The 23,790-nt window shown below is 44.2% G+C and overlaps 2 protein-coding genes and 1 long non-coding RNA gene across 3 annotated transcripts; 2 read left to right on the forward strand and 1 right to left on the reverse strand.

Moving 5' to 3' along the window:
• Nucleotides 1-9: 9 nt before the first annotated feature.
• LOC119221041 (ER lumen protein-retaining receptor 3) lies at nt 10-2,622 on the reverse strand. The gene is made up of 5 exons (XM_037477443.2): nt 2,261-2,622; nt 1,963-2,063; nt 1,700-1,858; nt 1,349-1,601; nt 10-1,161 (listed from the first exon to the last, which is right to left on the reverse strand). The coding sequence occupies exons 1-5, from the start codon at nt 2,349-2,351 to the stop codon at nt 1,118-1,120; spliced, it is 648 nt and encodes a 215-aa protein (XP_037333340.2). The 5' UTR covers nt 2,352-2,622; the 3' UTR covers nt 10-1,117.
• An 11,541-nt stretch (nt 2,623-14,163) lies between these two features.
• On the forward strand, nt 14,164-18,622 carry LOC119220614 (uncharacterized). Its single transcript, XR_009957138.1, has 3 exons — nt 14,164-14,304; nt 17,142-17,229; nt 18,487-18,622. It is a non-coding gene; the product is annotated as an uncharacterized LOC119220614 (long non-coding RNA).
• A 69-nt stretch (nt 18,623-18,691) lies between these two features.
• LOC134102884 (ATP-sensitive inward rectifier potassium channel 12-like) lies at nt 18,692-21,036 on the forward strand. The gene has a single exon (XM_062566110.1). It carries the CDS (start codon nt 19,310-19,312, stop codon nt 20,747-20,749), a length of 1,440 nt encoding a protein of 479 aa, XP_062422094.1. The 5' UTR covers nt 18,692-19,309; the 3' UTR covers nt 20,750-21,036.
• Nucleotides 21,037-23,790: the final 2,754 nt, after the last annotated feature.

The raw sequence follows: 23,790 nt of genomic DNA on the forward strand, positions 1-23,790 counted from the left end.
GGGATGATGTCACTCAGCTGTATTGTTTTATTTATTTTTTTATCAATCTGTTTTAACATCTGCACAACGCAGCAGCACTTTCACACCATTCTGTTCTGTAGGAATGCATTATTATCTGTGCATATATATATGTGTGTGTGTGTGTGTGTGTTCAGAAAGGTAAACATCCTGGTGAGTTGCTGTCCATGTAGATTGACAATGACCACTCCTTTAAATTGAATACACACGTTATAATAAAGGTAAGGTCTCAATTACTGTACTAAAAAATTTGCAAGTGTAAAAAACACATTATTCTTTTACAGAAGTTCAAAAAGATGTTTCCTTATTGTCACATTTCTTTTTTATCTCTAAAAGACACTTTTGTCAAAGATAAAAACCCATCAAAGAAAACAAATGTTGTTTGACTGAAATCTTTGGATTCATTTAACAAGACAAAACGTTTAGCCCTTTTTCCCCCCTCCCAAAAAGAATTACAATGAAATATGAACGACGACAAAGAGGAGAAAATACAAACATGAACATACTTAAGGAATAAGGAAATAAATGGTTTGCATAGAATTCGTCAATCCTACGAGCAAAGAGGAAGACACTTCATGGAAGATGTGCACATTGTGCACCCCCCTAAAATATTTGATTATTGATATTGTGCTACATAAATAAAATGAACTTTACTTAAAGGGTAGAGTAAGAAACGTTTTCGCTATTGTAAATCAGCAAAGACATGAGTCCTTAAAACGTGAACGTGATTGACTAACGTTTGGGGAGCTTTGACGTAAAACTACACACAATCTGTATAAGTACAAATTAGTGGATTCAACATTGTAACTATTGCCAAAGCTAAAGTCCCGGAGTAAAAAGACAGTTTCCATCGCGTTAATCGCTCTAATTTAAGTTCCTGGTGGCGGGGACCAATTTCTAGTGTCACATTTGCATCTTCTGAGGAAAAAAAAGACAAACCAACGCCCCCAAACGTGTGACCCAACCAGCACGCGTTTGCATCCGGACTCACACACAACGAGCCAATCACAGCCGACTTTCAGGCGCACACATTTTAAATGAAACAGAAGGAAGTTCGGTCCCATCGGGTGCGGCGCTGCGGCGGGTCCAGGGGTCCGGTTTAAATGGGCATCGGCAGGCTCATCTTTCCTTTTCCCCGAAGCACTGCAGACAGGTGGAGGACAAACGGGAAGAAAAAAGCCCGTCTTGAGAAGGGAGTTTGAAACCTCAAAGTGAAACTCACCCCCCCGACAGCTCTGGTTACCAGCAGTCACCCTTTCCTCCACCGCTTCATTCATTCCACTCTAACGGTAGTTTCTACTCTAAGCCCTTGGGCGGAGCCTCCACTCACCTTTAGTGACGTAAAGGTAGAAGAAATCGCAGTAGAAAATGGTCTGCACGACGCCGGACACCACGGCGATCTGGTCGAAGAAGCCCTCGGTGTGGTAACGCCACACCCAGTTGCCGATGTAGAGGGCTCGGTAGAGGCCGAGGAAGAACAGGTAGTGGGTGGTGATGGACTCGGCCTCGCCGGTCTTCGTGATCAGGAAGAGCTGCGGCATTATGGCCACCGCCTCCAGGAAGATGGAGAAGGTCCACATGATCTGGGGGGAATTGGTGGGAGGGAGACAAATGAGTATCATTTGTAAAACGTAAATTTAAAACACAGTGACCTAAAGACACGGTCCTGGTGCTCACATACCTCCAGCGGGGTGAATGCGTAGTTCTCCAGGAAGGACAGCCCGATGGTCGGCACCAACAGGAACTCCACGCGGAACGTGTCGTTCTCAGAGTCGTAGGTGCTCCTGAAGCGCATGTAGATGAGGTACACCGTCGCGTAGGCCAGAGCCAGGAACACCACCTGAGAGCAGTGTAAAGTGCTGACTGGTATCACCCACCAAGGACCATGTGACCTCTGTGAAACGGTATTGTTATCACCGACAAGCGGTCTGCTGCAGGGTTTACCTTCATGACCGTGTTGTAGGCCGAGATGAAGACCGTGAACAAATCAAGGTACCTGGTGGTGAAGACAAGTGCAAACAGCACCTGAGATTTCCCAGAGATGCCTACAGAGACAAAGAGAGACAAACACTGCAGATGTGCATGGTTGTGAAGACACACATGGAGCAGGACGGCTCAGTCAACATGCCACGTCGCTGCCCTTCCCACGGACCCACTCGGCATCTCCTGAACGTCCACGCTAAACACAACAACACGCCACTGTGTCTCTGTGCACGTGCACAGCTGCATGCATTGAGCCTACCAGCGCAGGACCGGGACCTCCATATCTTCAGTAGCAGGATGATGATGGCCACCAGATGTGACACGTCCCCCGCCAGGCGAAAGACGTTCATGGTGTTTGGGCTCCGACAACCACTGAAGTCAAAGCTCGCGCAGGCCTTCGGGCAGAGCTGTCCAGCCGCAACGAGTCACGCGTCCAAATGAAGACGACGTCCAGAAGTCCGAAGCGGCTGCGGCTCGTGGCTCCGTGTCTGAAAGGATGAACAGGTAGTGCGTCCGTTCACTCAGGTGTGTGCCCAGTTGTATCGGAGGGAAGTGGTTTCAGGGGAGGTGACGTGGCTGACAGCTCAGACCGCAGGAAGTGGCGTCATGCTAACGGCTACAAACAAATGTATCTTTTTCCGGCTTAGATATTTCAAAGTAAAAGCCGCAGGCTGTCTGGGGATGAGACACTCACTGTTATATATGCAGTTGACCTGTGTCGTGAATATGTGAACCGTCATTTTACAATATGTTCTACCTCATGTCGTGTGTTGCTTGATGGTAACAGGAAACATTTGATATGATATGAGCCATCATGAAGATATAAAGCCTTGACTAAACAGCAGATGGCAACAAACTGCGTGGAAAATGGAATTAGGACTATTTTGGAAGGAGGAAAACATTAAAAACATGAAAGCCTTGCACGTGGGGGGACGGTTACAAATGGGCCTTCGGGCGAAGCGTCCACAGGTCAGCGGGCGTTAACCGTGTGGAGCGACGCCAGGACTTTATCTTTGACATTATCATGGTCTTAGGCCTTTTATTTCAACATATAACCAGGACCTTCTGATGTGTCATTCCAAAATTATAGCCTCTCAAAATTGCATAAATGAGCTGAATGGTTTACCTCAAAATCTTTCACAAGACTGCTTTTGGTCAATTTCTGGTTATAAAAAAAAAAGGTAACTAAAAATAGTTACACAGTAATTCCACTTCAGACAGATAGTACACGTCGCCAAGGTGTCACTCGGGGATAACCAGGACATTCTGATGCACCATCACAAAATAAAAGCTTCTGAAAATACCATACATTACCATTTTATTGCTCCCTACACACATAGTTTAATATTTCTTCCGGCAAATGCAATTTTTAGAGCATGTGAGAGATAGCCACGCCCCTGTGGCCACGCCCCCCAGCACGACGCTGTGGGAACGCCTCTGCGTGACCGCGTCATGAAGCACGTGTGAAATTTAACCAATGGCGAGCTGGTACGTCATAGGCGGGGACGCCGGGACCAGGATGCTATAAAGGGACCCGAAGAGCAGGACCATTCACCACGCACAGAGTGCCACGGGCAGGCCGGGAGTATGGCAGAACGTGACGCTGTGGGAACCCTACACCCACTCACCATACGAGCAAGTGACCGTGGTGTGAAGTTTTTTAAGACGCACACTCAGACGAGAGCACCTGTGCTCCAGGTGTAGCGTTAAGGCCAAGGTGGTAAAACCTCACGAACGTGTGGGGAGAGGACCAGCCGCCTGCCGCCATGCAAACGTCGCGTAGCGCCAAAGGTGCGGGCCGGCCGGCCGATTCATAAGCAAGTGTGATGGCCTCAACCACCCACTTGCGCATCCTCTGCTTAATTACCGGGCCGCCAGTGTTTGGGGGGCCCGAAACACACGAACAGCTGTTCGGAGAGCCTACACAGGGAGGTCCTGCGGACGTACAGGTCTAGGGCTCTGAATGGGCAGAGGAGGTTAAGCTTCGCCTGGTCCGACGCTTTTTCTTCTCAGGAAGGGGGGAGGACAGAAAGCCTGCAGCACAATAGGCCCGACCGTAGCGGGCCCCCCTGAGCGTGTCGCGCTACGGCCCAGCCTCGACGAGGGGGTGCACGCAGGAAGCCGCCTGCACTGCTGCCGAGCCAGGGCTCGGTGAGGACCTCCAGCAGTTCTTTGGTGGCAGCGGGGGAATGAGGCGCCCTGGACGTGGTGAGCGTGGTTATAGCGTCCTGGTCCCGGCGTCCCCCGCCTGACGTACCAGCTCGCCATTGGTTAATTTTCACACGTGCTTCATGACGCGGTCACGCAGAGGCACTTATTGTAAGTCGCTTTGGATAAAAGCGTCAGCTAAATGACATGTAATGTAAAGTAATAATGTATTTACATAATTTTGCCTCTAAATGTTTGAAAAAGTTACATGTAAATATTGTCCTGCTTTTTTTATTCATATAATAATGCTAAATGTACCAAAACTGTGCAGGATTTTAGAACGTGCGCCATTTTACAAACGGCGCCCCATAGAAGTATGGAATGCCGTTTTATTCAAAATTAAATAAATGAGGCAATAAATACATAAATATGAAATAAATGTAATCATTTCATGTTTTTTTTTTTAAAGTACACATATATTTATTTCATGGCACTTTTATTTCATAATGCCACTTTATTTCATTTCACGTTCTTATATGCAAATCCGGGGGCGTTAGGGCTCATCCAAACAGGCCCAGGTTTCACACTGAGTATAAATACATTTAGAAACTATATTATTAACTATATGTTTTGTATGTACTGTGCTAGAGTGTCATTTTGGTTGGTGGTGTGCCCCAGAATTTTGTAAGTGTAAAAAATCAAGATCAAAGTTAAAAGTAGCATTATTTGTCAATTGCTGCATGTCAGACATACAAGTAATCGAAAGTAGTCCCGAGTGATATAAGAGGGTGTGGGGGGGGGGGGGGGATTTCAGCCCTGTGTCAGACTGACGGATGTGGCTGGGGGGAGTGAGGGGAGAGAATTTAGCATTTACCATGAAGCTGTCTCTGAGTCTGGTGGTACGGCAGCGGAGGCTCCTATACCTTCTTCCAGAGGGTAGGCGGCTGAACAGACTGGGTGGTGTCACTTGCAATCGAGGTAGCTTTCCGGATGAGGCGGGTGGCGTATGTGTCTTTCAGGGAAGGGAGTGGGGCGCCAATGATCTTACCAGCTGTGTTCACTATGCGTTGCAGTGCTTTCATGCTGTGTTCAGTACAGCTACTGCCCCACACAGTGATGCAGCTGGTCAGGATGCTTTCAATGGTGCCCCGGTAGAAAGTGTTCAGGATCGGTGTGGGAGCTTTCACTCGCTTGAGCTTGCGGAGGAAGTAGAGGTGCTGCTGGGCTTTCTTCGCCAGTGATGCAGAGTTGGTGGCCCACGTGAGGTCCTCACTGATGTGCACCCCCAGGAATTTGGTGCCGCTCACTCGCTCCACAGCAGCACCATCGATGGTCAGTGGTGGGTGTACATTGTGGCTTTCTTGAAGTCTTGTTTGTTTTGCTGTCTTTCAGCAGGAGGTTGTTGTCTCTGCACCACGTGGTCAAAAGGTTGACCTCCTTCCTGTAGTGGGTCTCGTCGTTCTTGGTGATGAGACCCACCAGAGTTGTGTCGTCTGCAAACTTCCCCATGTGATTGGTGCTGTGGGTTGTTGTGCAGTCGTGAGTCAGCAGGGTGAAGAGCAGGGGACTGAGCACACAGCCTTGTGGGGCCCCTGTGCTGAGTGTGATGCTGCTCGAGATGTTGTTGCCGACTCGTACTGCTTGGGGTCGGTCACTGAGAAAGTCCAATACCCAATTGCAAAGGGAGGTGTTGAGCCCCAGCCGGTCTAGTTTACAGATGAGTTGTTGTGGGATTATAGTGTTAAAAGCTGAACTGAAGTCAATGAAGAGCATTCTCACATGTGAGTCTGCTTCTTCCAGGTGGGTGAGGGCTGAGTGGAGAGCAGAGCAGATTGCGTCCTCTGTGGAACGTTTGGCCCGGTATGCAAACTGAAAGGGGTCCAGGGTGGGGGGGAGGATGGACTTGATGTGAGACATGACTAGCCGTTCAAAGCACTTCATTATGATGGGGGTCAGTGCCACAGGGCGATAGTCATTGAAGCAGGATGGAGCCGGCTTCTTTGGCACAGGTATGATGATGGAGGTCTTGACATGTGATGGAACAGCAGCCTGCCTCAGAGAAGGGTTGAAGATATCCGTAAGCTCCTCTGCGCAGTCCCTCGGTACACGGCCTGGAATGTTGTCAGGGCCTGTTGCTTTTCGGGGGTTGATGGAGGAGAGTGCTCTCTTCACACTTGCGGCAGACCAGTTCTACCACCGGCTCTGAAGGCTTTGTCTCTGGCCCTCAGCAGCCGATGAACAGCTCCTGTGTGTGTGCGCGGCTCAAACCCGGTTGAACTGATCACTGCAGCAGAGGACCATGTACGGTCATTTTTAAGGAAAACCCGAGCACCGGGAGAAAACCAATACGGCGTCAATAAGACGACTTATTATGTTCCATGAGCACAGTAGAGTGCCGTGGAACATTATTTTTTAGGTAAACCCGAGCACCGGGAGAAAACCAATACGGCGTCAATAAGACGACTAATTATGTTCCATGAGCACAGTAGAGTGCCGTGGAACATGTTCACCTTCATTAAGAAGGCCCCTAGGGGAAATTGCTCTCTGCCTCTGACCCACACGCCACAGCAGGAGCAAGGAGCGGCCCTTTAGGCTTCGGCGGAGGAGTTCGGGTGTTTGGCCCGGCCCCGCCTCCGTTTGCGAAGAGAGTCTAAGTGGTTCTTCAAATTGACCACTTTTCTGCTGTTGTCCTCGTTCTCCTCCACCACCTCCTTAACAAGCTCCTTCAGAGGCGCTTCTTCAGCAGCCGTTTTATCGAGCTGCCGAAGTTCTTTCAGAAGGTCGTTCTTCTTTTGCTGGAGGGTGTTTCTATCCTTTAGCAGGGCTTTGTGGACACGAGTCAAAGCGTCCTTTCCCTGAACGGTGCTCTGCACTTCCTCAACCTGCTGCTGAAGGGTGCAGTTTTCAGCCCTCAGGATTGTGAGCTGTAACGTTATTGCCTTGTTTTTCGCCTCATAAGTCTTCTTCTCCAGGGCCCGATGTTGCTTCTTTAGATTGTCATTCTCTCTGAATCCCACTTTTAAAGCCGCCTTCATTGTGTTGAAGTTCGCCTTACAGGCAGCCAGATCCGTGAGGCTGTTCATCAGAGCCAAAGTCTTTTCATTCCATTCCATGTTACTTTGCTGCAAGTTGTCATTTTGTTCTTTCAGCAGGTCGTACTCTAACTTCCAGGCTTTTTCCTTGAGGAGCTGGTTGGAAGCCTCAGTGTGAGCCTTGATCAACTGTTGGTGCTGCTCTTTCAGAACCCTCTCCTGGACTTTCTGTTTAACCATGTCGCTCGCAAAAGGATTTTTGGACGTGAGCTGTTTATTGATGTCCTGGATTTGCTGTTTTAAACAGTCGTTCTTTCTCTCCAAACTGTCGTTTTTGGGAATTATTTTGTCTCGCTCTTTGTGCAGGATCTTCACTTTCTGGATCAGAGGCTGGAGTTTCTGCTCTAGGACCTTATTTTCAGAGGACAGGTCTACACATTTCGCGTTGATTTTCTCTATTTGTGCATTGAGTGCTGGAACCTGTATGTTTAAGTCCTTTATCTTCTTGTTCAGCTCATTATTCTGACATTGCAGAGCCTCATAATCCAAGCGACCCGTAGTTTCAGTGGTTTCCAAGGAAGTCAGCAAAGATTGTATAGTGTCCTTTTTTACTCTAAGCTGATCGACATGCGTTTTATTAACATGGGAGACATTTTTAAACTCATCCGATACTTTTTTCAGTTGAGTCTCAAGGAACTTAATTCTACTGTCGTGCTCGTAGTTCTCTTTTGCCATGAATTCAGTGTCTGCCTCCATTTTCTTTATGACCTTCAGTTGTTTCTTCTGTTTTACCAGCTCTACTTGCAGTCTTTGATATTTAGAGGACGTTTCTTCATGTAATGTTTTTTCCCTTTGGTAGATTTGATCAAAATATTGATGACTTTTGACCTCATCAATAAGAGTTTTCACCTCTTTCTGAAGGGTTTCACATTTTCTTCTTTCAACAGCTTCCTCCTTTCTGTGCTGTTCAAATTTATCATTTTTGACCTTTAATGATTCCCACCCTGCAACCCTTATTGCGCTCATGTGAATTTTCAAGCGAAGAGTCTTGAGAACGTTGGAGATCTCCGGCAGGCTCATATCATCTGCACTGAACCTTCTACTTGACGCTGATGGTCCCTCGTGTAAAAAGGCGTTTGCTTCAGCCATTTCACCTTTTTGATTTAAATGTTGGGTAAAATACTCGTGTACGCGATACAACTTAAAAACAGTTGTATTGTTCAAAGGATTATGAGCCAATGAACTGATTTACCGACAAGAGAATGTCTGTCTACCTGAAGAATCGCAGGGAAGAAGTGATGACGTTTGGAATGTTTTTCAGATCAGGGCATCAAAGCCAGTGACATCACTTTCTATGACGTCAGCCGCCTGGAATGGAGTGATGTTGCCTTGTGAGATGGCCCGGATGCAGCCACACACGTGACGTTACGCACGCACGTACATACAAACACCGATTAATATTTCTTGCAATTTGTCTTGCACATTGTTTAGCATTTTATTTCATGCTCTCAATAGTTCTGTTCATACATGTATTTGTCAGTAACAGACGCGTTTGGAGCTTCAGATGATGATGGGCTGGTTCCGTTGGGTCCGCGTGAATTAACGACCGACGCGCCGCTTCAACTGAAACTTTAGTTCCGACCAAGCCGCAGATTAATTGTGGCGGGGAGTTGAACGGTTTGTGTTGGTATATTCATTTCTAATTTCTTGTTCCATTTATTGGATTTATTAGTTATGTTAAAATATACACTTAATTTTAGTGCAGTTATATAACTTGCCTCGTTATTGATTTGTGTTGTTGTATTGTGAAGTTTGTGGTTTTTGTCTTTCCTTTGTGTTAATGTGGACTAGTCCGTTTGTATAAATGTGTCGCTGATGTTTGACTTGGGAGGTCAGATGCTTGTGTGTAGTTTGTTCTGTTCTGTATTTTTGGGAAATATTTCTATGACCCTCGTTCCTTGGTTGCTTGGTTCCTCACACCTTGACAACAAGGAACTACATCTACATTTGTGTTATTTTGGCAGCTAGTTTCGATTTAGTCTTAATCTTAACAAAAATGCATGTTAGTTGTAGTCACATTTAGTAATTTTAGTCCATCTTAGTTTCAGTCGACATAAACTAATTACATTTTAGTCTAGTTTTAGTCACATTTAATAGTTTCTTTTCCTGTCTCAGGGCCAGACCCCCTGTGTTTTGTCTACAACTGCATAATAGTCTAGCTTACAGTACTTAGCTTGTCCATTAGGTGTCCCTCCTAGGATCGGTCTATAGGGGGGGGGGCAAACTTTTGGACTCGCGGGCCACAATGAGTTCGAAAATTTAACAGAGGGGCCGGGAACAAATGGATGAAGTGTTTGTGTGAGCTGATATAAATGACATGTGAAAAATCATTACATGAAAGGATTTGGCTTTTAACAAGTAGCAAAGCATTTATTTACAAGGATATTTAACACATTTGCAAGTGTGTAAAGCTCCTCCGACTTCATGAGAACCAGGAACCTAAACACTTTGTTGTCTCTCAAAACTTTTGACATGGCCAACGGAAACTTTATGGTCCTTTATTGTTTCCACTGTGGAATTACTTGTACAAAAAAAGAGACCCTTTAACGTCCTACAATCGATGCAATACATTATTCTTTTGGGCTGGATCATGAACCATCCATTCTCAACTGTCTTTTCTTTCTCTCCTCTTTATTTTCGCCTCTGTGGATGGTGGTTCTATCTGATGGAGGTTCTACCTGATGGTGGTTCTATCTGATGGAGGTTCTATCTGATGGTGGTTCTATCTGATGGAGGTTCTATCTGATGGTGGTTCTATCTGATGGAGGTTCTACCTGATGGAGGTTCTATCTGATGGAGGTTGTCCCTGCAGTGGTCCTGCTGTACACCTGTTCTGCTACTTGCAATTACTTGTATCATTTCAGTTAGAGGAGTTGAATGTATTGTACATCCTTTACATGGTTGATTCTGTACACATGACATCCATGTCAGTCTGTCCATCCCGGGAGAGGGATCCTCCTCTGACCTTCTCACTAAGGTTTCTTCCCTTTTTTCCCCATTGAAGGTTTTTTCATATTTTGGGGAGTTTTTCCTGTGCCGATGTGAGGGTTTGGGCACAGAGGATGTTGCATGTGTACAGACTGTAAAGCCCTCTGAGGCTAATTAGTAATTTGCGATTTTGGGCTCTACAAAATAAAATGAATTGAATTGAATTTATTTTAGGGTTTCTTGTCTATTTCTGGGACATATTTCTATGAGCCTCATCCCTTGGTTCCTCACAAGTGGTGTCATAAGTGGGATATAGCCAGTAGGGGGGCATAGTTTCCCAATATATAGTTTTTCTTTCTCTCGCTCCCCTCTTGTCCCTGAGATGGAGAAACTCTGTGAGCCGGGGACGGAAAGCAGCCTCAAAGCCTGCTTTGGCGGAGCAACACGAGGAAGTATTCCAGGAAGCAAGAGAGATGCAGGATGGAGTGATAGAGGATTATATGGAGCCTGGGAGCAGAGAGCCCACATGGGCAGACTTGACAAGACTTGATGCTCCAGAAAGCCACAGGAACCAAGACTTCAACACCAGTTCAGTCTGTTGGAACTGGAGGGACAGGCTGGTACAACTCCAACCCCTAATCCTCTGCTGCCTGCTGGGGACGCCTGGGAAGTGCCAGATGATGAGGAAGGGCCGTCTCCTGTCTCAGTCAACTACCGGCCCGAGAAATCTCTCAGAAAACCATGATGCAGGTCAGGTTCAGGTTTAACTTATCTGATGCTGATGACATTGAACACTTCCTGATCACTTTTGAAAGAATTGCAGCTGTTTGCCGCTGGCCGAAGGAGGATTGGGCCTTTTGTTTAATTCCTCTTTGAGGGGTAAGGCCAGAGCTGCTTACGTTCATGTGGATGTTGAGGATTCCCTTGAATATGAGGAGGTTAAATGAGCCATCTTAAAAAAATATGACATTAATCTAGAAACGTACAGACAACCGTTTTGTTCTTTGGATGTTGAACCTGATGAGAGCCCTAAAGAGTTATATGTGCGCTTAAAGGAACTTTACAGGAAGTGGATTCAGCCAAAATGTAAATCAGGGGAGGAAGTTGGTAAAATCTTAAATCTGGAAGAATATGTGAGCATGCTTTCTCCTGACTCCAGGTTTGGATGCGGGAGCATGACCTAAGGCTGATGTGTTTGTGGCTGCATGGAAGAGGAGCCCTTGGGTGTGGAAAGCCAGCAGGGATCATCTTCCCCAGCAAACCCAGAGAAATCTCCCCAGTGCCGGTCAGTCTGTTGGAGAACCTCCTTCTTCTTCCTCTAAAGAATCCGAGGAAGGTGCCCATCTGTTATCTACGTGGTCAGGAAGGCCACACAAAACCAATGTGCCCTAAGAACACATTCAAGACTGCTCTCTTATGTTATGTGCCCCGAGGTCATCCAAGGTCACAGGAAAAAGCGGAGTGGGGCCCACAGATGGTAACAGTGGAGGGGACCATCATGGACCATCATGCATCAGGGTGAGTTATAAACTACGACTGCAGACTTGTACACAGAGAAGAGAGAAGCTAAATGACTGTCAATCATATCCCGATTGCTTGATAATGATATAACCAACGCTCCCTTTCCAACAGCTGTATTCAATATTTCATGTATAAAAATCCATTTTGTATACACAATTTTTGATTTATGATTTTTTCCCAGATGATTTTTTTTTTTTCGAAAATGTATAAAAGAAATGTATGTGACTATTTGTACATACTCTTCTCCTTTTGCTTTTTATTTTTAAAAGAGCAGAATATAACAACACACCATACTTTCATTCACAAAAAGTGGGAAGAAGTACCTCTCGGACTAATCGTAGCGAGGACCCTAATTAGTCAAATTCTGATTTAGGGAATTCATTCCTTCATCAGATCGCAATGAAGGATCTTATCCCAGAAGTATTTTGTACTATATTTTCTCCAGTTCCTATCTTTGAACCTTAAACATTATCGTCTGTACCCGTCTTCTATTCATTATGCATTTTTATTTAGTTCATTGTTGCTATCCTTTTCATGTGTGCTTCATAAATAAATATATGATTTACTTCTTTAATCAACTCTGGATGATGGTGTTTCACTGTAGATGATGAATAAATATTTGTGACAAGTTGTAATTCTAAAATATTCCATCCCACATAGAACAGCGTGTGATGAGCTGTTTCTATTTATGTTATTGTTATTCAAATTGAGCAGATTCTTAAGAATTAATATAATACTTGTGTGGTGGAGTACCGTCTCTCATCATGTTTCTTTTACCCAGTGAGGGCTTGTGGCATTGTTCTCTTGCTTTTCAGTGTTTTAAAATACTTTACACCGTCTCAATGTACGATCCACCTGCCTCCCTTTCCCAATTCTTTTATTTGAGTCACAGTAGAAAACCCAAATCCACCGTTTCCGCCGACCCCCCTGCGTCCTCCCTCCAAACCCAAAAATGGTGGTTCTGACATCGCATACGTCCTGCTCCCGTACATCCTACTCTTGCGTTTAATGAAGTAATTTAAGCACAGGGCACCAGAAGAAAGGCTTTCAGCCCACGTAAACTGCACCTGAAGCCTCCTGCACAAGGCAACAGGTTGTCCATGTAGAGTCTCATTCTAAAGCAGACATCTTCATCTTATGTGAAAACCATGAACTGAGTAAGGAAGAAGGGAGAAAGAAAAAGGAACAGACAATTTAACATATGAAACAAAGAGATACTTTATTAATTGCCTACAAATCCACTGTAGAGAACATCCTTTGGACCGAGCTGACTGTCTGCTGAGCAGTAGGTTGTGGGATCTAATGCCCGATTAATAGCTATTTATACACATACACACGGCCCGTCTGCCTGGTCATTTCCTCCTCAGATGCTGATCTGAGGGAACGTGGGATCAGTCTGGAACCCTCAACCTCATCCTTCTCCCCCGTGTTTCTGTGTCTTCTTTGAGAGTAATTACAGAAAGACCCTCCCCCCCCGTGTGTTTACGGTTCCCCTCATTGTTACAAGGCTGTGAGTCTGTCCACCCCCATGTTCCTCTTCATGAATCTGTCATGATGTGCACCCACATCGCTGTTCAAAGAGAGAATTAGAAAAGAGGTTTCCCTCTGCCCTATAATTCAGAGAGTGGAGGAAGGAGTGCTTCCTCCACGCTCTGTTGTTGGGCTGGAGGTTTGGCTCAAGTCATCTTTCCTAATAGTCGTTGTGGATTCTGGATAAAGAAATCCTGAATCAAACTATTTCAATCTTAAAAAGCCAGCAGAACATGAGAGCACCACACGTTAAGATTGTTTAGGCACTTCTTAAGTAACTTTATATAAAACCTCTAATGGTGATTGTCTCGCTATTGGGCCATGACAAAAATGGAGAAACACAGGGTTGTAGATGGCAAGTGTAATTTATTATTTATTTATTTGTGGTTCCCGCAAACGAGGCCCGAGAGGCTCCCCCAAAACCCAACACACGGCCGGCCCTGCTCGACACCAAAGGGCCCTCAAGAATTAGAATGTCGTTTCAGAGGCACCATTCTGATATTCACTCACAAAGGTATCTCTAAAGCTCCCACTTTTCTAACTATGACGGACACTCAACCGCATTTCCAGGCCCCCGTGTTCCTTGTGTCTCTCACCTGAACTTTATCATCCCTCCTCGAAGAGAGTCAGCCTAGAAATCATGACTCAAACAAGCTCTGGCTGGCTTTCATGGGCACATCGGGCAAAATTCCACACCTACACATGATGACGGTGCAGAGACAAAGTGGCAGCCCCCCCTGTAGCCAACTCCTCTCCTTTGCTCTCTTTGTCTTAAATGGATCTATTTCTCTTCTACTTTTCCTCTCCTCCCCCATCGCTCCCTCATTTCCTCACCCATGCTGTGCAGAGGGGGGGTTGACACAGCTTTTTCAGCCTGCGGTATGCGAGTGCAGAGAGAGCACGGACAGGATTAGAGTCAGCGCTGGAAGCAGCAGAGGACAACCAGGGATTCAAGGAAGCCATGAAGAGGACGGCTGAAGAGGGGAGAGAGAACCTGTGCTTTGGGATGTGGGTCCTTGTTGCCTGGAACAGGGATTTTTGAAACCTACAAACAAGTGACAGAGCACAACAACTCCTTTGCAAGGTGAGTGTCATTTATGTTCAAATTGTATTTCAGTATCAGGAGACATGCACCATGTTGTTGGATTAAGTTTCTTTATTTGTCACAGCTTTGCACTCCAGATGACAGACATTAAGCTACAGTTGTAGTTTCTGTATTAGACATGATATAAAAGCACTGTACAGACTGAAGCTAGGAAATAGGGTGCAGCTATTGATCAACTGTTATATGAAGTCCTGTTGGTTTCCAGCTTTTCCGCAATTGAGTAGTTTACTAATATTTTTGTTAAATTTAACAGAAATCTTTACTCTCCAACAGATAAATAAATGTATAAATAATCAGACCCTTTAATGTCTGTGACTTAAATCCGTACAAAAAGAAAAAAAAACCTCCGTAATAACATTTTCATCTACTTTTAAAAAGTGCATACAGTCCATACAGGAAAACGTAGGGATGAAGTGATCTGTTTTGTTAGAATAAAGATGGTTGAGGAGAATGTAATTGATGTACTTTGCATAATTAGCTGGATCTAACCTCATATTTTCATCCAGACAACCTTGAGAAAGCAGCATGGAGCAGGAGTTAAATAAACTTACACTGAGGCTCTTTGTGCCCGTGAGCATCCCGGCTCATGCTCATCTCTGCAGATAGAGACAGGAGACCCTCCTGAGAAAGAAAGACTTTAAAGACCTTTAATGTAAATGATCTATCACACGAACCGGGAAATACAACATGTTTTGCAAAGATTAAAAATGGACAACATGGGAAAAGGAGAAATGTGGAATGAGGCCAACACGGAGGTTGTCTGGGATGCGATGGCGTGGGAATCGTTCTTCTCTGTGGGTTGGCTCGTGACAGGCAGAGGTGAAATGATGTATCGCTCAGTGTTCACATCACACGCAGTGGTTCTACAAAAGAAAAACAAGGAGAGAGAGAGTAGAGTGGACCTGGTCAGAGGTGAATACAGTCACACAGTCCCAGCATCCCAACACAAAGGCCTCAGTCCCTTTAGACTCAGCAGGTCCTTCACTTGGGTGAATTATATCACTGATGTTTTGCAAACATGTGCTTCCATTGATAGACAGAATTTATATAACAAGAATATTCTGCCAGTAGTTCATCATCCTGACAATCAGATTCAGAAAAAAAATCCTGTTGAGGTTACATAATTTGCCTTTGAATGCAATACACAATCAATACACAAACCTTTCACTGACAGGGAGGCTAAATTGCTCTTTTCTGTGACCAGTTACGACAGAAAGCAACAGCATAAACATGACCGACATGCACAGTTACCTCAGCTGCCATATCCTCCAGACATTACCGTTCAGGTACAATTTGTTGAAGTAGTGGCAGACATAATACTGCGTCTAATGATGGGAGATTACAAAAGGCTTTTCGGGAAGTTCAATAACGGAAGTTATTGAATAAATAAATTGCTCTCTTCCCCCATCTCTTTTGGGATTCACAGTCATGAAATGTCCAGGAGGTGACTCCACCTTTCTTAATTCAAGGACACAGATTATAAGTATACATCTGCAAGTGTTAAGATTAGAGAAGAGTGAGTCATTTCAATTTTAATTATCCTTCTATTAATGGATATTGCTCTAATATAACAAAACGCCAAGACATAATACTCAAAAATCTCCAATCCAATATATACAACCAAATGCAATGTCTCAAAAGAGACATCCACTTTGTAAAATGTTAATCAGATCCTTCTGTATTTGGTAAACGCATCGTTCTCTCTGCGTCCTATAGGTCAAATCATTAGGAACATAAGAGCTTTTCGAGAACGCTTTCTTGACCCAAGTCCCAACAGATGTCTTTCAGCCTTATCTGCATTGTCCCTCAGTAATATGGATCAAAGAGAAGAGTCACCTCTTGTCCTGCATTCAGAATCTATTTAAAGTTGCATTGCTGCACATTCGCTCCTCCCCCCTCTGCCTCCCTCCTCATACGTGTTATGAGAGCACTTAGTACTATATTCTCGCCCCCTTTTTACTACAATGTCTCTGGTGCCTCTCTCCACTGCTCTCTGTTCCCCAAATGCCACAGGAGATGTGTTTCCATGGCAACCGGCTTCACTGAAGGTCCCACTTTTACCTGCATGGTGACCATTAACTGGTTTGTATCGTGTGTGCCTAATTCATATCGCCGCTGCGTCTCTCCTGCTATCACTACAGGTTATAAGATCTTTCCACTGAGCAGGAGACAACACTGATGATGGAGCTGGTTGCATTTTCCTTTAAGAGAAACTCAGAGGTTGTGGGATATTATTTTCAGCTTTGTGTCTTGGGACAGAGAAAAAACAACAAAAACGGTGCTTCATGATGTTCAGTGATTTTACGTCGAGTTTATTCCCTTTAAAATGCATTAAGTACAAAACAAACAGCGATCCCTGCAGGCTTCCACTTGGATTTACTGTTTGCTTTACGGCACACGTTTTTATAAAGGAAAGATAGGACAGACAGTTCATGTAATGATAAAACACTTATGCTGGGCTCATGTTGAAGATGCAAGGTTTCTTCTGGTGTAACACAACACAACCCTTTGGTTTGTCTATAATTACAAATACCAGATGTTTCCATCATGTACATGAAACCGCCACTTACACCCACATACAACTGTTCTCAAGAGACAGTCTAAAGCGTAGAGTCTAATCATGCACATCTCCAGCTCACGACTAGAGTCACAAACACACATCATATAATGAGATGAAATGCAATGAACATTTGAGTTTTCATCAAAGCTAAGGGAATGTTTTGCAAGTGTTAGATTGAGTGTTAGATGAAGTGTTAGATTAGGGTTAGATTAGGGGGATTTCACATGACTGATGTTTCTGTTTCTCTGTCCTGCAGTGGTCTTCTTAGTGGTACAAGCATACCTTCTTAGCGGTGACCTGACTTTTGGGAGCAGGACATGGTGCCATGGGAACAAGTTCAACAGGTGACCCATTCAATCCTCAGATGCCAATAGTACTTTTTAAATTCTTTATCTTATTATGTGCTCCTTTTGGATTTTTATAAAGGCCTAAATCTGCTCCTGATGTCCAGCATCCCTGTGTTACTGTTAATTTGTCACAACAGAGTGTGAATCTTTTGCACTGGCTATATATATATATATATATATATATATATATTAATCAATTTGATGTGTGAATCAAAGGGCCTTATAACAGATGCTTTACAGAAACTATTAGTTTTCCTGTAGAAATCTCAGCCGGTAAGAATCGGCTGGCACATTCTGTGATCCTGTTGGGGTGAGTCAGGCTCAGGGATATTTACAGCGAGCACATCCTCAGAGAGGCCAAAGCCGTCCTACGCCGTCCTGACCAGCTTCAGGCAGCTGCAACAGATTGCGCAATAAGGGAACAAGAAGACTGAGGCTGTTGTTATTAATGGTCATCAATACGCTGAACTTTGAATAGTATGCACATTATAGGCCTGCCTCGATAACAATATTTTTATTTTATACCACCTCTGCTGTCAGCGTTTGGATGTGTCATAGTTTTTGTTTCCTTTTGTCCTAGTATTTAACACAGTTGTTCCAACTCTCTCATTGTCTTCTTTCTCTGTAAAATGTACTTCCACGGCACAATAATTGAAAATGAACTGCATGGGAAAATATATGGTAGAAAAAAACAACAGACCTCTCCTTATGTGAGCTAATGAATGATTGAACAAGGGTGTCATTGTTAATTTTTTTATAAAAGGTCACGTATTTATTGGTCCATCTCAAAACGGTTTCTCTGACACTGACTCAGATATAATCCTGTAATCTGTGATAACCGGCAATCCTTCCCACGTAGTTAAACTCACCTTCCCAGAAGCTAATCCTCCATGTTACAGAAAGAGAGGCAGGTTAGGTTGATTGACACACTAAGGTGACCGGGAGTCAATTTGAGTAGATTAGGAAATTGGGATTGGGAATTAAATTTGTCTTTAATCACTCAGTTCATAGAAGCCTTTCTCCCTTAAACTAAGAGGCGGTTTCCTATTTGATACTGCTGCTGACCTTTGTGTCCCTGAAGGTATTATCTTATTGTTTCTGCCAGTGGGACTGTGCATTATGTCCTTGGGTGCCATGGTCCCACAGGAAGGACACAGGGATCAGGCTCTATAAACGGTTTCTATATTTTGCGTATACAATTATTTGCATGATGCTTTTTGAATCCTAATCTCCTCCTATCTGTTGGCCTGACAGGTGGCACGTCAGAAGATCCATAGCGGCCACAGTTCCCTCAACATTGGACTGCACACGCCCCGCCACGCATACACAGCAGCATTTTCTGGTGTTAGGAAAAAGTGTTGAAGTTCAGAGTTGAAATCACACTGCAAAAAGTTGATTCAACTCTTACAGAGTAAATTGTACTAAAGAGCTGGAGTCATCATCCAGTGTCAAGATCACATTCACTTACAACACTTAGTAGAGTTAAATGAACTCTTTGATGGGGTTGAAATGTAACTGTACAGTGTCACACTTGTTGGTATCAGGCTTAACTCCATGTGACGTGGTGCATGGATTAATGAGGGTGCACCAGGAACCACAGGGTTGTTGGTTTGATCCCTGGCTTTCCCATGTTCCATGTTGAAGTGTCACTGAGCAATATGTAAACCCCATGTGTTAAAAATGCAATATAAGTTGCTTTTGATAAAAGCATCAGCTAAAGGACTGAGCAGATTTATTTTGACACTTATTCAGAGTTAAATTGTAACACTTCGTTGAGTGTTGATTTAACACAGAGTCAATATAACTCACTACCCACTGGTGTTGAGAAACGCTTGAGTATTGTTAAATTTCAACTTTATAAGAGTTCAAATGACCTCTATAACAGTGTTAAAATGACAACACGTTAAAGTGTTACATTGACACTGTGGAGTGTGGACCCCATAGGACCCTTTAAAAGTCTTAAAATTAACTCCAATAGTGTTAATTTGAGTCTGTCCATTTTGCTGTGTAGACAGAAGACAGTGGTAGGAAGTTGGGAGCTTCTGCTGCCGCGCCCTGCAGAAGTGGACAAGGAGGAATGAACAACTACAACGGAAAGATTCTGACAAGGGGCTCCAGCCAAGTACGGAGTCGGTTTGTAAAGAAGGATGGACAATGCAATGTTCTGTCCACCAACATGGAGGAGAAGAGGCAGCGCTACCTTGCTGACTTCTTTACCACATGCGTGGACATCCGCTGGCGATACCTGCTGTTTATTTTCTGCGCCAGCTTCCTGGTCTCGTGGCTTTTCTTCGGCATCATCTTCTACAGTGTCTCCCTGGTGCATGGGGACTTTGAGGGGCAACCAGAAGCGAGTGGTGATGGGATGGCGGTGGCGGGGCTGCCCGGGCCCCCTTCTGGACACACATCTGGCGGGGCGACACAAAGGATCCCCTGCATACTGCATGTCCGCGGCTTTGTCGGGGCACTCCTATTCTCCATGGAGACCCAGACCACCATTGGTTACGGCTGGCGCTGCGTCACCGAGGAGTGCCCCGTCGCTGTGATGACAGTGGTCGTCCAGTCCATCGTGGGCTGCATCATTGACTCTTTCATGGTCGGCACCATCATGGCCAAGATGGCGCGGCCAAAGAAGAGGAACCGGACCCTCGTGTTCTCCAAAAATGCTGTCATCGCCCTGCGTGATGGCAAGCTGTGCCTCATGTGGAGGGTAGGCAACCTGCGGAAGAGCCACATTGTGGAGGCTCATGTCCGTGCCCAGCTCATACGGTCCTACGTCACAGCTGAGGGGGAGTTCATCCCCTTGGAGCAGATGGACCTCAATGTGGGCTATGACGAGGGAACTGACAGACTGTTTCTAGTGTCTCCACTGGTCATAATCCACCAGATAGACAAAGACAGCCCCTTGTACACTTTGAGTCAAGCTGATCTTGAGGCAGATGACTTTGAGATTGTCGTCATCTTAGAGGGGATGGTGGAGGCCACGGCCATGACCACCCAGTTCCGCAGCTCCTACCTTGCCAGAGAGGTTTTCTGGGGTCATAGGTTTGAGCCTGTGATTTATGAGGACCGGGACCGCTACAAGGTAGACTTCTCTCGCTTCCACAAGACCTACGAGGTGCCGTCAACGCCCCACCTCAGCGCCAAGGAGCTTGACGAGGTCGCCAGTCGGGCCTCATCCGCCGCTTCTCCCGCCTCGGCCTACATATCCAACCAAGACTTGATCCCCAGATCCCTGAGCGCCTTTTGTTACGAGAACGAGGTGGCATTGAGCTGCGGGGAGGACGAGGATGAAATCTTCGATTGCCAGATCTTGGGGAAGGAGAGGGCAGAAGAGAGGAGGACTTCAGTGTCTGTAGACTTTCAAAATAAGTTCCAGGACACAGCGACAGTGACACCGGGCAGTCACAGCGTCATGTGTGTTCTGGACATGGACAACAACCAGATGGAGTTTGACATCCTACAGACTGCAATCCCTCTTGATCCAGTGTCCTATAAGAGTGAGCAAGACATCTGAAGATCTTTGTCCCTCTTATATTTCACTGCAAATCCTTTCCAATTCTTCTTCAGTGAGTTGAGGCGAAGGTTATGATTGGTGAAATTTGCATTTGCATGTTCAGAATTTAAAACCCCTTTTGCCTTGTGTGTTTGTTTAACATTCATATTTGGGGTTTTTTTCTTCTCAAGGAGATTAGAAATGACAAAAAAGTACACATTGCTAAATAACATTTGGCACATGCGACTGCAAAACTTAAGAGAGCCCAAAATCACCAACCAGACTGTAGACAGTGACCTGACCTGGCTTTTGTAACAAACTTAAGTAATATTTTGGAATGTTTGTACATTTTCATAGTTAAAGGACTAATTTATACAAGATCCATTGTTTTGTGGATGGAAACAAGATATTTTATGAGAGGTAGTTCTTCTCCTTTTTGAAGAGATATGAGGTCACGGTTTAAATGGTTGATTTCGAGAAAGATCCAAGTCTCAATGGATGCTTTAAAATCTCCATGTTATTAATCCTGCGATAGTTCCCTGCGACACCAACCTTTTGCACATTTGTGAGACTGTCCTTTTGGTATAATCTTTTTCCAGTAATTCATAAGAAATCCTCCCTTTATTTATGAGAAACTGCTGTTGATTTTGTTGTGCAGTATACTGGTCACTCTTACGTGCACTCACTGCCTTCAGAGTCATGAACCCTACAACTCTCATTCTTGACTTTTATTTTTTTTGTTCCTTTTAAGTTTTTCGGGTTTTCAATCAATCAATATGAATGTGAGATCGACATTTTTTAGAAGCTTCCATGCGACACTTGCTGAAATCTAGGAACACTTACATACACTGCCAGCTAATTTGATGTTATATTTAACATTTTCTAAAGATCTATTTATTCATAAATGTGATATAAATACTGATGAAGTACAGACAGATGTACCGTATAATCTATAAAATGTATATGTAAGTATTTTGTAGGCTAATATTTAACTGTTCAAAGATACAAGCTTTTTGTGAGTGCTCCTAAATTAAAAGCTTATTTTTGATGCTTCCAAAATCTCGGCCTGGTATTGTTATCCTGTGAAAGAGGGAATGGCTGACTGATACCGTTTTACAGATGCAACTAAAGGAGCCATTGTTAGGGCCAATAGTTCCATCTGTGCTCAGATCCTAATAAAACACAGCTGTTTAAACGGTTTTGAATTTGTGTGAAGTAGTTTATATTTTAACATTGGTACAAATGGGGAGCCAGCAAAATACAATCTAGATGTAATGCAGTGTAAGAGATCATTTGTTATCTTTACTTGCTGCTTTGTATAATTCTAATGATAAAGATGGACTAAGCAAACTATTGTCCTCAATGAGAACGAAGAAAATCATGAAAGCACTTTATCCTTCTCTGTATTCCTTGTGATGTTGCAAATAAATATTTACAGAATTCTGCTTGTTTCTCCCTTTTTTGTCCTGGTAAATGCTACATAAAATGCATGTGACGCAAAACCAAACATCTGCTTTTCTAACGCAACTAGAGGCAGCCACTAGATGTCTCTGCAGCCATTTCTGTTGAAGAGAGCTTCACCAAAATGCAATGGACCACGCGTTCCCTCTGGCGTACGATGGGAGCCGTACAGGAGATCCAACCTGCGTCATGAAGTCAAAAAATCAAGAATGTTTGGAGAAAAACACAGTGCCATGATAACTAATACCCCATGGAAGAAAAGTTTGGATTGGTTCTGTATTTGTTGTGTGTTCTGGTATGAAAGCTAAAGGACATTGTGAATCGGGGGGAAGGGCTCACTGATCTCACAGGACACAACATAATGGCGCCCTGATGAATTCTCAATAAATGGTGCAGATACCTAAGCTGATCCAACTTATATTTCTAAAAGTGTCTTTCAATTGTTTAAAACACCCCACCTGGTGACAATTAGAAATTTATGTATAGATATAGTTTGATTCTGTACATGAATGATTGCATTTTATTCTAGTGAGGCGCTGCCTTTCCCTTGGTGTGTAAGAGAAATTATGATTCTACATGCTTCGCATCCCTGGAAGAAGCCGCCGGGTCTTTTCTATTTGAACTAAATTAACGGAGCATTTCTTGCTGATTTTCTGCAACAGGGCCACGTATAGCGCAGCTCCTTTGAGGGAGTGTTGGTCAAAAGAAAGATTCAAATAATGTACACGATCCTTACCATGTAAGACATCTCATTTGGACTCTGGTCCGACCTCACATACGTGATGACTTAATGATGAACTGGTCAACACAGTTTCTGTTGGCACAATGGATGCATTAAAGTGGTTTTGCAGTGGAGGCCTGTGACCCTCTGCTGGTCGGTTTCAGTAATAAGGTCAGAATTGGTTTTTGTAACAGTCACCTGTTGATCAGTTCATGGGTGCCACCAATAAACCTCTGGGTATGTCCAGATGTGGAAACATTATCATTTGAAGCTTTTTTAGTATGTAAAATGTAAATGTTTTGAGATGATTTGAAATAGCAGAAAGCAAAAATGGGACACAGGTACACTATAAAATGGAAATATCAACATGGATACATTGTTTCCCAAAAATCAGCTTTAGACATTGTGCACATATTGCCATGGTTGATATGTTGAGGATTCACAGTTTCGGCTTTGAGCAGGAGAAGCAAGAGAAGAAAGGAAAGAATTTGAAAGACACTGAAGTCAGTGAACCTCCGAACATCAACACTCGTTGACAGGTGGATCAGAAGCATCTATTGGGGGAATTTGGCACTTGGGCAGTAATTCCACAGCAAATCTCAGGTGCTGCTTGAAATAAAGACTCCTATGGAATTCGACTGAAGGTTCAGTGAGGCTTAACCTCGACGCAGACCCAACCAGGCTCACTGCGGCTCATGTGAAACGAGCTCACCACGTGTCCTGACCCCTGACATTTGGAGGATATCAGCACTGCATTTGAACAAAAAGGCACTTTCCTCACATCAACATGTAAAGTATCTCCATTTTCCCCCGTAATTAAATCATTTCTCTCCAGATTTTAATCAAGTTAAAATCACCCTGTTTCAGGATAACAAGAGAC

This window comes from Pungitius pungitius, chromosome 12 (assembly GCF_949316345.1).
Source record: "Pungitius pungitius chromosome 12, fPunPun2.1, whole genome shotgun sequence".
Taxonomy (NCBI): domain Eukaryota; kingdom Metazoa; phylum Chordata; class Actinopteri; order Perciformes; family Gasterosteidae; genus Pungitius; species Pungitius pungitius.

Excerpts from the sequence above, each read along its gene's own strand:
- LOC134102884 (XM_062566110.1), top strand. The coding sequence starts at position 19,310 with ATGAACAACTACAACGGAAAGATTCTGACAAGGGGCTCCAGCCAAGTA.
- LOC119221041 (XM_037477443.2), bottom strand. The coding sequence starts at position 2,351 with ATGAACGTCTTTCGCCTGGCGGGGGACGTGTCACATCTGGTGGCCATC. Across the intron at positions 2,064-2,260 it reads GAGGTCCCGGTCCTGCGCTG|GCATCTCTGGGAAATCTCAG; the intron begins GTAGGCTCAATG and ends TTGTCTCTGTAG. Across the intron at positions 1,602-1,699 it reads ACGCATTCACCCCGCTGGAG|ATCATGTGGACCTTCTCCAT; the intron begins GTATGTGAGCAC and ends AATTCCCCCCAG.